This window comes from Lampetra planeri, chromosome 8 (assembly GCF_965212315.1).
Source record: "Lampetra planeri chromosome 8, kcLamPlan1.2.h2, whole genome shotgun sequence".
Taxonomy (NCBI): domain Eukaryota; kingdom Metazoa; phylum Chordata; class Hyperoartia; order Petromyzontiformes; family Petromyzontidae; genus Lampetra; species Lampetra planeri.
The window spans coordinates 11,379,632-11,392,309 of record NC_136114.1 but is presented as its reverse complement, the minus strand read 5'-3'; the positions used below and the strand labels follow the sequence as shown (position 1 = coordinate 11,392,309).

The 12,678-nt window shown below is 48.9% G+C and overlaps 1 protein-coding gene across 1 annotated transcript in view; it reads left to right on the top strand.

Moving 5' to 3' along the window:
* UNC80 (unc-80 subunit of NALCN channel complex) overlaps positions 1-12,678 on the top strand; it is a 118,780-nt gene that overhangs the window by 102,649 nt on the left and 3,453 nt on the right. Inside the window, exons 59-65 of the mRNA XM_078597260.1 lie at positions 505-670; positions 2,174-2,353; positions 3,657-3,813; positions 6,756-6,806; positions 8,680-8,761; positions 10,022-10,133; positions 11,991-12,277. Of these exons, the coding sequence (XP_078453386.1) occupies positions 505-670; positions 2,174-2,353; positions 3,657-3,813; positions 6,756-6,806; positions 8,680-8,761; positions 10,022-10,133; positions 11,991-12,277 (1,035 nt within the window). The remainder of the gene's footprint in view (positions 1-504; positions 671-2,173; positions 2,354-3,656; positions 3,814-6,755; positions 6,807-8,679; positions 8,762-10,021; positions 10,134-11,990; positions 12,278-12,678) is intronic.

The window sequence follows — 12,678 nt, the reverse complement described above, 5'->3', positions numbered from 1 at the left end:
CCCCCCCCCCCCTCTTTATTTCAACTAATATCATCTCATATTCAATTTTATAATTGCTGTAAAGCACTGTGGAATAAGGCGCTATAAAAATCTGTATAATATACGAGGCTCTCTCCGTGGATGCCAGCTCCACACTCTATCCTCCACAACCACCAAGCCACCTCCGTGCGAGGGCACTTGTTTAACTACCTCGCCTGGTATACAGGAGCTCGTGGGTTCGATCCCGACCCCGATGCCTGCTGTATATTTGGAGTTTGCATGTCTCTTTCACTGTGGTCGCGGGGAATTTTCTCCGGGTTCTCCGATTTCCCCCCCCCACATTTAGCGTCAACCTTGCGTTGTGAGTATTCGGCTGCTATACATTTCCACGTGATGATAAGCCACCTCGTTGAGCTATCGTTTGTGGCTAGGCTCGCTTCGTGGGCCTTACCTGGTCAAATGAAAACTGTTTCGTTTAAATCGCAAGAGTTGTCGTCTTCGCGATGCTTTTTCGGTGGCATGCAGCTGCTGCACGTCCATCCCGAGACGGCGGAGGAGGAGGCGGCGCAGAGACGAATCTCCGAGCAGCTGGAGCGTCGCTTCATCCCGCGGCCCCTCTCCAAAAGCTCGCTCGTCGCCGAGTTCAACAACGAGCTCAAGATCCTCAAGGAGGCCGTGCACAGCGGCACTGGTGCGGTTTGCAGGCCCCAGGGTCCAAACCGGGACATAGCATATCATGGGAAGAAGAATTGTCTTGTCACAATGCAGGGAAGATGGGAACTGCATGCAAATGCATTGCCTTGAGTGTTTCGTTATCATGCAGCTGACCGTAAAAAACAAAAACTGTGGGTTTTGTTTTATGTACCGGGAAGACTTCCAGATTTCCCAGGATGGCCGTCTCAACTAGCGTGTGATCCTGGGAATATGACGACAGGTGGCGACCCCGAGAGCACGCCAGGTGGCCACCGCCAGATCAGCAGCTGCGCTGGCATCTGCGGAGTCACCCTGTCCCCTCGTCGCGGGCCTCACCTCCCCGTGTTTCATCCCCCCCCACCCACGCAAACGACCGCATTGGTCAAAGCCCCATGGTTTCATTGTGCGGTGACGGCAAAGGACATGTTGACGTTGCTGAAGCTTGTATTCCCTCCAAATAAACGTAATGGTTTGTGTTTCACATGTTGTGTAAAAAATAGATATTCTAGTTATTGATTTATAAATTGCAGTTTGCTCTTTGGTCTTTTATTAGTAGCAACAGTGTGGGAAGGCCTTCATCTAGCAGTGGATAGACAGTGGCTGGTGATGGGCTGATGCTGCTTAAGATGATGCTAGCGATGCGTTTGGTTGATTATCGATGACAATTAATGAAAATCGACAGTTAAGATCATTACATTTTTGATGATGACAATGCTGATGACATCGTTGAGGATAATGCTGATGACACTAATACCGATGATTATTATAATTGATTACACTGGTCAATACACTTTTTCTGGCATAAGGTATTCCAACGGTTTTAAGGTAATTTTGGGGTGCTGATTCTAAATCTGGCATCAGTTTTTGTCTATCACATCAGGTTTTTGAGATATCAAATATTGCATTTTCAATCAAAACTGCAGAAGAAAAATATTAAATAAATGTGGATATCTACATACAATTATATTATAAACACACTATCCTAAAAATATAGCACCATATTTTAACACTAAAGCAGTCACTGACTCGTAACAACTTGCAATCATAAGTGACAGAGTTAATTTCGGGCAAAATCAATGAAAATGGGGTATGCCGATAGCATAAAAATTAGATGTGAGAGAGCAAATCTGAGATCAGATTTGGAATCAGCACCCTGAAATTAGTCTAAAACAGCTGCAAAAGTCCAGGCCAGAAAAAAATGTTTTTATTTTGACCAGTGTTATTGACAGTGACGATTATCTGAACCGGTCCTGGGCCTCCCCTAGGTCGACTCAGCCTCAAATGAGTACTTGGTACGGTGTGTAAACATCACCACTTGGGAGACAAAGGCGGCCGGGCGTGGCGTTGGCCACCCACCCCCTCGTGTGCTATGCTGCCCTGCATAGGCGCTCGCTAACAGCACTTGCCCCAACAGTCTGTTAAGGCTATATGGGGGATCTTTGTCTTTCTTATACTGCTTTATAATCGCCTTACCCTCACGATTCCCGCGTGTTGTGTGCAGCCTACCAGGGCAAGACCTCGATCAGCACGCTGGGCACCAACACGTCGGCGTACCGCATGAGCCTGGCCACCATGTCGCGCTCCAACACGGGCACGGGCACCGTGTGGGAGCAGGAGAGCCAGCCGTCCCACCAGGCCTCGCAGGACACCATCAACCGCACCGACGAGGAGGACGCCGAGAGTGAGCTGCCTGTCCCGCGATCGTGCCTCGATAGCGGCGGCGTGGCGCGGTTGGCACGGGCGCTGTTTCGTAAGGGCAGGTGGACCGCCACCGCCGCCTCCACCACCACCAATGCCCCCACCACCACCTCCTCTAGCTGCCGCGTCAGAGCCTGCAGCACAGCAGCAGCAGCGGCTCTCTTGCGTGCAGTGGGGTAGCGTCGTTGGTGTGGGGCCTTGCGCAAGGAATGTAATGGGGCCTCCTGTCCAATTCAGCATCTTTCAGAATGTTTATTTACCCTGGAGAAATCTGATGAGCTGCGAAGCTCTTTGTCACAGATGTCCCCAAATCCTCTTTGTAGCATGGCCTATGGACGCCTCCGGCGCAGGGACCACGGTGCAGTTGCATCTCTAGTCAACGGTTCTTTCTCATTCTGTACGTGAGAGAAATACTTGGGAAGATTCACATATTTGGCTGAGGTCCATTTAACCCTCGCGTGAATCACGTGTCCACAGGGGTGGGCTGCTGTGATTCGTTGGCATTTGAGCCACGGTGCCAAATGCTTTAAAACGTTTGCTTCGTGAAAATCCTCTCCTCGGTACGTCATCTTATTCAGTGTGGCCTACACAGGTGGTGGGACATGATGACGACTGCTGCGGAGACGATGGGTTAAGCAGGAGCTGGGCATTCAAGAAGGCAGTAGCAGCTGGTGGAACCTCATCATGTCCACTGCCGTGAATAGATTATATGAAAAAAACATCTACGTATTTGAGGGGGTTCCTCTGACTGACTTCTCGAAAAAAAACATTTTGGTTTTACTTTTAATAATGAATGCATGCCATGGTTATGCCTCTGTTGTTATATTAGCTGTTGTAACATAGATGATTTCACCAACGTTAAGCAGCACTCTGGAAACTTGTGAATAACACCCACTGTAGCTTGTAATTACCGTACTTGCTTTTTAAGGCATTTATCAGTAGCTCTTATGGCATTCAAGGCATGTGCACATACGCGAACCAACGTGTTGCTCGTGCCCACGTACGTGCCTGTATAGATCTGATTATTGTTTCTGTATCGTACCGAGTATTATTGGCACGATGTGCGACCTTTTTGCTCCACCTGCTTGCGAGCTGTCTTCAAGACCCAAATTCAGTTCGGGACCTGAATTTAATTCAAGGGCCGAACGAGCTCTCGGCACGTCGGGCAAAACATCAGACATAATGCCGCACACGACACACGGGACAAACCAAGAAAACCCACCGGAGCGCTTTTACAGCACGACCGCGAAACCCCGCGCAGCGGTAATCCACCGCTGTGCCCGCAGACCAGTCGGTGAGCATGCCGAGCGTGATGAGCGAGCGAGACGAGGCGTTCTTGGCGAGCGGCACGGCGCGAGGACGCAGGCGTCTGTCCAGCCACGTGTCCTGCATGTCGGCGCCCCAGACCAGCACGCACATCTGCAGCATGCTGCCCAGCCAGAGGTGACACTGCTCGTTTGATCGCACGTACTCGCGCACTCGCGTGCACACGTGCGTACCTCTGGTGCGTTTCGAATCGGCACTCCAGCTACGGATGTGTGTGTGTGTGGGGGGGGGGGCTCATACCAAGCGGGCTCTGGGGATGGGCCGGCCAAGTCGCTGCGATTCGCACGGTTGGCTATGTGCGGTGCGAAAGAAGAAGTTCAACATCCATACACGTGATTTCGCTGAGACATTCTCAGAATCGGTCGTGACATCGCGGATGCAATTCCTTCAACAGTGTTTCTCATGTAAAATTAAAACTTCAGGGTGTAATTTTGTTAAAATCCAAAAAAGATCTTGACTTAGAACAGACTAACCTAAGTCTCTTCTTAAGCATAACTGTGTTTTGTGATCACAGAGGGTAGAGATTGGGGAGAAGCCACCTGCAGAGAAGCATGTGAGTCATGCAGCAACTGAAACACAAAATACCTGCCATGTTGTTTAACCTTGGCCATTTCTGGGCTATCCTGGGCCATTGAGCCCCCTTTCCAATGGTCTTGGAAAGGTAGCAATAGAAGGCGAACCACCATGACTCCAGTCCCCATGTATAACAAAGAAGAGACAAAGATCCCCCTATATAGCCTGTGCTGTTGGCGAGCACCTTTGAAGGCCGGTACGGCACAAGGTGGTGGGTGGCCAACACCACGCCCGACCACATTTGTCTCCCCAGTGTCGATGTTTACACAGTGCACCAGGTACACATTTGAGACGTTAGTCGACCTAGGAAAGGCTCAGGACCAGTTCAGATAATCGTCATTGGTGATGAACCTGACCGGGAATCGAACCCGGTTTGCTTGTTCGAGCCCCGCGGCTACCCTGGTTAATACTGTAAAGATCCCGTGACATTATTTCAAGAAGAGTTGGCCAATGAGTGCTGGCGTCAAGGTCCAAATTTGATAAATGACTTGCAATTGGGTAAATCCACATGGCAACATGACAGACTACACTCGTCTGTGAAACGCAGCACCTTTGTGATAGCCCTGCACATTAACAATGGCGCGAATATCAAATATACTCAATTATTATTCAATGTTGTTAAAAAAATTGTTTTACAAAAATACGACCGCGTTGTTTAATACATCGGCGCTACATTCCGCATCCACGAATACTATCGCTTGTTGTTTCAGGTGAGCCTTTTCCGTCTTTGTTAAACACATGGCTAACATCGACTGACCCCTTGCCATGGGGCGACCTGCTCCTGCGTAGCACGGGGCCCTGCCGCCCCACGATCCATTCCTGCTGAGCCAGACTGCACAGGGCACAGCGGTTTCGTTCGGGAGCGTTTTCCTTTGACTCTGTCCTTCTGGGGAAGACAGGTGGTGGGCCAGCGGCTCTCAAGCTGCAAAGGTTAAGCACGTGATCGAACAACAGGGGTGCGACGAATCGTCGACTCGCATCGATTAGTAACCTCATGATTAGTGCGTCAAATTGCATGTGTAAGAATCAAATGTTTTTTTTTTCTCATTGGATATGTTTTGCGTAATGGTATCACTTGACCCCCTGCAGCCATCGGTGACTGCTGCATTCTCCCTCCCCAATGTTGACAATTTTACTTTAACTGAATAGCGATCACAAAAAGCGAAATTTGTGGGATTGCCTCAGGGGTGGGGAAGGGGGAGTCGAGTTGTCACACCCGCGCTAAACCGTCGACTCCAATGATCTTTTTAAGCGCAGCTTCTCGTGACAAAAGTTTCTCACGCAATGCTCGTGCGAGCAAAAATCTAAAAAAAGAGAAACGGGATTTTGTTGCAGCACCCAAAAAAGATTAAAAAACGCGCATTCAACTTTGGCTCAAACGAAGCGAGCTGAAGTCTTTGTGGTAAAGCCTTGTCCTCTCACTCGCCTAATGAGCTCGAAGGCCAATGCAACCAGAAAATCATACACGTCAAGTGACGGTGTCACAAGAGAACGAAAAAAACGACGTTTCTTACTCCGCAGCAGCTGAATGCATCCGGGGCTACCACGCGGGGCCCACCACCCATCTTTCCCATCGCTACATTTGCCTGTACACTCTGCACTGCCCCCGAAGGCAGATCCCACCGTGAAATGTTTAAAAGGTATATATATATTTATTTTCTTTCTTGAAAAGGCAGCAAAAAATCAAAGTGTCCGCGAATATCAAGCACGCCCCTTTGCCGCTGCGGCGGCTCGTGAGAGTTGTACGCGCTCATTGCCAACTTCCTTTGCCAGAATGGGGCATGCCACTTTTTTAACCGAGGTGATTGGCTTTATTAATGCCCAGCCGGATTGACCAATAATTTTTAAGATAGCTGAAGCAATAACTTCCTTGGGTGAGCCCTCTAGTGTACGTTTACACTCGGGGTGGACATATTTGTCGATTAATATTGATCCTAGATTTGAAGCTTTCGTGACTACAAGGATTCATTTTTTTTTACTTTTATAAATTTTAATTTTTTACCTATGTGACTTTACGGAAAAAACCTAAAAATAATATTGATCCTCACCGTTACGGCACACGCGTCAAATTGCATGTGTAAGAATCTATTTTTGTTTTATTCATAAGTTTATGTTCTATGAAAAAAAAGAATCGATTCTTTAATCACACCGCAACCCTGAATCGCGATGATGCATCCAATCTCCGGGTGGAATGGTGGCTGGGTCAATCATTCCACCCCAAATTTTCACCGAAAGGTAAACTGCTTCTCGCACCCAAAACGACTCTCGCTGTTGCGCATTTTTTCGACGAGGGGAATTAATGGCGCTGCAGACCGATCAACTTTTTCCTTCTCACTTCTTTTTGTGGCCTTGGCCCCTGCTTGAATTTCACCTCGCACTTTAACCCTGCACCCACCTGCCTCCTCCCACTTACCCCCTTGCCCCGTCCTCACCTCCGTGATCCACCCCTGCCCCCGCACCCCCTACCCACCCCCCTCCCCCTGCAGTGAACCTAATGTCCTGGAGGACATCCAGAGCTTGGCGGCTAACCTCTCTAGGTACAGTCCCCATGCCAACCTTCATCCCAGTTGTGTGCGTGTGGTCGCTGTTATTCGTGGGTCCTGTCCTCTCCATTTGTGACTCCCTCTTTAATGTTTTATTTGGGGATATCGTAGCCGCGGGCCCCAGATGCTCCCGACTGCACTGTCACAGGGCGCCGTGCAATTTCAAATATTTATCCGTTGCCCGTATTTCGTCGGTAGGGTTATATATATATATATAAAGGCTCCCGTGATCCAATGTGATGTGACAGTCATGTGAAGGGATAATTGCCCTTGCCCATGTTTTGAAGTAGCGTTCGTGGAGTTTTACACCTCACGGCTACGTCACGTGCAGTCAGGCGCATTCAATTTGCGGCTCGTGTGGGTGCCACTTTTGTGTGCGGGGGGGGAAAAGCCGGAAATTCTTCCAGCTTCGAGTTTCTTCCACCGATTTGCTGAAGCTTGTTTAAGGATAGCATCTGTTCTTGTGTGTGTTGATCGTGTCAAAAAAACAATAATTGGTGGTAATATTCATCAACTGTATGTCCATTGTGCTGTGCTTGTCTTTAATGGTTCGGCACCACGCGAACACGTTGTTTCTGTTCGATGGGAATCGCGTAATGTGTGCGCTGATGCAGAGTGCACAAGCCAGAGGAGCATTGCTGCAATAGGTGGACTTGTGACGGCGATACATACAACTGTCTTGACCTTGTGACTTTCCGATCTGCCGCAGGTCATCTATCGCTTCTCATCGGTAGACATCTTTTCTTCAGAGTTTTGTTTTATTAACTCGTTTTTCTGCTGCGCACAGACTCTTGGGAACACGCCATATGTATCTGTTGATGTTAGCATTTTCCCCCACAGTTCATTAACCAGAACACAGGATTTAAAAAGCCGTTAAATTAAGCTTTAACAAAATCAACATGTTTTTATCGCAATTCTGCCGAGTCCCCAAGTCACGGTTATTGCAATAATTAAATGGATTGTAGGATTTTGACCGCGTGCAATATTTTTTTTTTCAAATTTCCAGGGAACGTTCCTGCTTCTTATCAGTTTTGCAGAGAAATGGAATGTGCATTCTTGTGGGATGTGGAGCCAGCCACACTCATTATGCAGAAGTAATGCTATGAAACTTTACTGCCCCCGCCCCCCCCCCCCCCCATTGGATTCCTCATGCCTTTCACAGTCCTTAGCTGCCAGACAACTTGCTTATGCGATTATTTATACAATTTGTCCCTGCAAGAGTAGCGCTTTGGGGCCGTCCATAAATGATGTCACGCACCTAGGGGGGGGGGGGGGGTCAGACATTTGTGACGATGTGTGACGAGGAGGGGGGGGGGGGTGAGAAATGTGACGTCACATCAAAATGCGCAACTTTAAATATAGACAACACGTTCTACTTAATTAAATTGACTTTTTAATAAATGTTTTCTCCTACAACATCAGAGTACAGCACCACAATAAATACGCACTACAATGACAATAGTTTACAGCGATTTGAAGCATGTTTTATTTTGGGGGGGGGGGGCAGAGCTTTGTGACGTGACGAGGGGGGGGGGGTCAAAAATCGTCCAAAATCGCGTGACGTCATTTATGGACGGCCCCTTTTGTCTCTAAACTTCACCAAAAAAAAACCCCTCCTATGAAACAGAAAATCCACGCAGGCATTCTCTCTCCCCGTTTTGTTCATGACTCCATCTTGTCACTGTGCGCATTTATTCAGTCGATTTTTATTTTGTTGCTGTTGCAACAATCGAGTAGATGTACAAACGACCGGCGGCAGCCCACGGTTTGTTTGTACGCCCTGGAGCGCGAGAACAAACTCTGCCGGAGCCCCACGGGAGTTGTTCTCGCAAGGAGGGCATTGACATGGAGCACGATTGTGCCTTAGGGTGGCGAGCGTGCAGAGCGAGCCGGGGAGACAGAACCTGCTGACGCAGCAGCCGCTGGGACGCAAAAGAGGCCTCAAGCAGGTAGGGGCTCTTTCCTTCCAATATTGGGAAGCCACTGGAGTTATGCACTTTTAAATCTAGATTCATTTTTCATAACTGCTTTTTGTGTTTAGTTTTTTGTCCTTCACCGGCACCTCCGATTAGCATGGTTGGCTACGTACGCGTAATATGGTATGGCCTTAAGCTAAGTTGTCTTGTGGTTGTTGTTGGTTGTTTGACTTGCATCCCACTGGGATTTTTGCACACAGCGTTAGTGTACAGTGATTTTTTTTTTGGTGCAATATTTTGCTGTCTTTTCTTGGATTTTCTGTTTGCACTTAGTCACATATTCACTTTAAGATGTTTTTTGTTCATGTTTTTTGTTTGTTGCGGTTGCTCCAGATTCAAGAGCCGAATGGCTCACAGGGCTATACCTAATAAATGAACTTAAACTTGAACTAATAGAAGTTTAACATACGTACATACATACGTACGACGCGTAGAGGGACTCTTCCCAAGCGTCGAGGCCATCAAAGTCAAACTCCGCTAATGCAAAGCGTTCCACCAACGGAAAATAAAATAATTTCCGAAAATGCAACTGCTGCTCATTCACGACAAACGGTGAATCTCTTGTTGTTCGCTGCGAGTGTTCTCCAAGGGTACGAGTGGTACCCACATTATTCGCACTCCTCTGAAGCCTGCAGTTGGGATTCCACCTTGGCGGTTTATAACCGCACGACAGATGGAGCACAACCGTGTTTGTGTTTTCGCATTTCATATTTTTTTTTCTCAGCTGGGATTGGTTTTCCACATGAGTATTATACATCAGTGTTTGTTTAAGCAAGAAAACTGTGGTCCGGTTTAGACCTTATGGGTCCCCATCGGATGAACAGAGTCAGGCTTCTTAAATAAATACTGCTGGGTTGCCAGGTGTTATTGGTAAAAAAACACTCCACCTAAACGACGGTGCAAACATCAATATTGCAGACAAACTTAACGTGCGTTGTTGAGAACCGAGGACTGCACAAAAGTACAGCGCAATGCAGCCCTGTGACCCTGCAGCCTGGTGTGCCCATCCAAGCACTATCCAGGCTCAACACTTGCTTAGCTTCCTAGATGGCACAAGATTGGGTGCATTCCGGCTGATTTTGACGAAAGGCCGGTGGAAGTTCAACGGCTTTAAACCACCGCAGTTCAGGCGTGTGTGTGGGCCAGCTCGTTCTCGAGTGTAATTCTCGTCTTCTCCCACGCGCTCGCGCACCACGTGGGGCTCGCGCGCTGGCGGACGCGGGGGCTCTAAAGCCGCGTCGCCTTCTCCTGTCGCGGGAGAAGACGCAGCACGACCCACGGCCCCGGCACGCGGCACGCCTCTCCACCACGCGCCGCAGCATCCAGCCAAAGTCCCGGCCTCTGGGTACGCAGCCACACGCTCACCGGGGCCGCCCTCGGCTCTACAATGAAAGAGGGGCTCTGCGGTGGCGTGATGATAACTACCTCGCCTGGTAATGCAGCAGGCTCGTGGGTTCGATCCCCACCCCTGGTGGCCGTATATTTGGAGGTTGAATGTCCATCTCCACGTGGTCACGTGGATTTTTATTGGGGTCCTCTGGTTTTTCCCTCCACATTTAGAATCAACGTCACGCGCTCAGAGTATTCGGCTGCTATACATTTCCACGTGATAAGCCACTTGGTTGGGCTATCATTTGTGGCCAGGTCGCTTCTGAAAAAGAGCTGCATAGCTCAGTGGGCCTTACCTGGTAAAATAAAAAATATTTGTATCGTTTAGTTTATAGGGAATGGTTGAGGTCTTCCTCGCTGCTGATGTGTGCCTCATGGCACCATTGATATAGGCACTATGCAAATGTGAACTAAGCTGTAAAATCTTGTGGCCCCAAAACCTCAAGAGGCCCTGGATTCATGAAAAAGAACACAAGGGTGCATCAAATACCAGGCCAAATTCCAAAGCTAATAAACAAAAACAATTAATTAACATGAAAAAGCCATTTTAATCTCGAATCTCATCTGCCATCCTTCTAACATATTCTAAATTGAAAGGAGGGCTTCCCTAAAATTATTTCTCCCGTGAGCCCCCAGTGGGCTAGCACCACCACCACCACCACCACTGAATAACGGGCATATGCCTCATGACACCGCAGATGGAGGGTCTTCATCTTCAACACGAGATGGAAGAGTAGGGATATCCGCACTTAATCACTTGGCGTAGTCTTCATAGCGTGCTGTGCTAAGCTCCATCTTAATGCTGCGTGCAATGACACAGTCGTCTGAGACTGAACGTGCCAACAGTTCCATCTGCACTCACGAGAACTTGAAGCGGATATATGTCTGTATTGTGAGCAAAGTGGAAATGGCTCCGGAGTTTTAACTCGGTGCTGTTGATCTCAAGCTAGCAGTCATGAAACAGTAAACACTGCATCTCCAGAAAACGAGGCATGGTGGGTATCGTGCAGCGGCATCCCTGCACAGTCTCACGTGCTCTGAAGCGTCTTAAACGAAGCATTGTGGAGTTTAATCACCGTTTAGGCACTAGAGGATGCTGCCGCCTGTGCAATGGTTCGCACGCTGGACTTTAAATTTTGATTCTAGATTTGAAGCTTTCGTGACTGCAAGGATTCATATTCTTAGGTTTTTTCGGTAAAGTCACGTAGGTAAAAAAATTTAATTAATAAAAGTTAAATAAAAATAAAATAAAAATCACGACGTTTCGGAGGCAACACAAGCTTCCTTCCGTCTTCAGGTGGAACCGTCACAGCACGATAGCTGTATCAAGTGGCTACAGCTATCGTGCTGTGACGGTTCCACCTGAAGACGGAAGCTTGTGTTGCCTCCGAAACGTCGTGATGTTTATTCTATTTAAATTTTACTTTTATTAATATTAATTTTTTACCTACGTGACTTTACCGAAAAAACCTAAGAATATTTAAATTTAGAGGTTGCCTGCGTTACGGTTGAAACAATGAACGAGTTTATTTAATCTCTGCCACCTCTGCCCATACAGCAGTATAAATGGGCACATTGCAGTCGATCGGCAGGCCGCGTACGGTGGCGTAAGAAGTATCAGTACTCCCACCTCTTCCAACATGTCTGGGCAGCATGGAAGAGTAGGCCAAATACCCTTTACCCTCTCTCTCGAGCTCGCCCTGGCAGAGGCCCTTATCGCCAGCAGCAGCAGCGGCGCAAGCAGGCAAATGCGGGGCTGCACATTTACCGTTGCCCTTTAGGCATCAGAACTATTGTGCTTTCTCTGTGCCAGCAGAGCAGAAGCGGTCTGTGACGTTTACAGAGGAGGCGGGAGCTTCGGCCGCGGCCCCAGGAGACGGTGGAGGGGACGACGCCGCCGCCGCACCACCACCGGCCCTACCGCCGGGCGAGGAAGCGACGGCGGCCGCAGCCGAGGCAGCCCCCAAGCCACCGTACCCGCCCGGCGAGGTGCCACGCCGGGCGCCACCGCAGGGCGGCGGCAGGAGCTCCAGCCTGGCCGAGGTCACCGTCACCGTCACCGACCTCTCCACGCTGGAGCACGACGAGCTCTCGGAGCAGGTACCGCACGAGGGGTTTTTGTTGTTCGCTCAGTCCCGTCGTGGTGGCGGTGGCGGCGGCGGCGCACGGTGGCGAGATGTTAACTACCTCGCTTGGTATTCGGAAGGCCCTGGATTCGATGCCGACCGCCAACGGCTGTATATTTCGAGTTTGCACGTCTCTCTCTCTCGTGGATTTTACCCGGGTCCTCCGGTTGTACCCTCCGCATTTTGAAACACGCGTTTAGGGTATTCGGCTGCTATCAATTTCCACATGATAAGACACTTTGTTGAGTTATCATTTGTGGCCAGGTCGCTTCTGAAAAAGAGCTACATAGCTCAGTGGGCCCTTGCCTGATAAAATAATTTATAGTTTAAAGTTTAGTTTATTAAATGAGTGTGCGTGGATTGCGGCAGGGATGT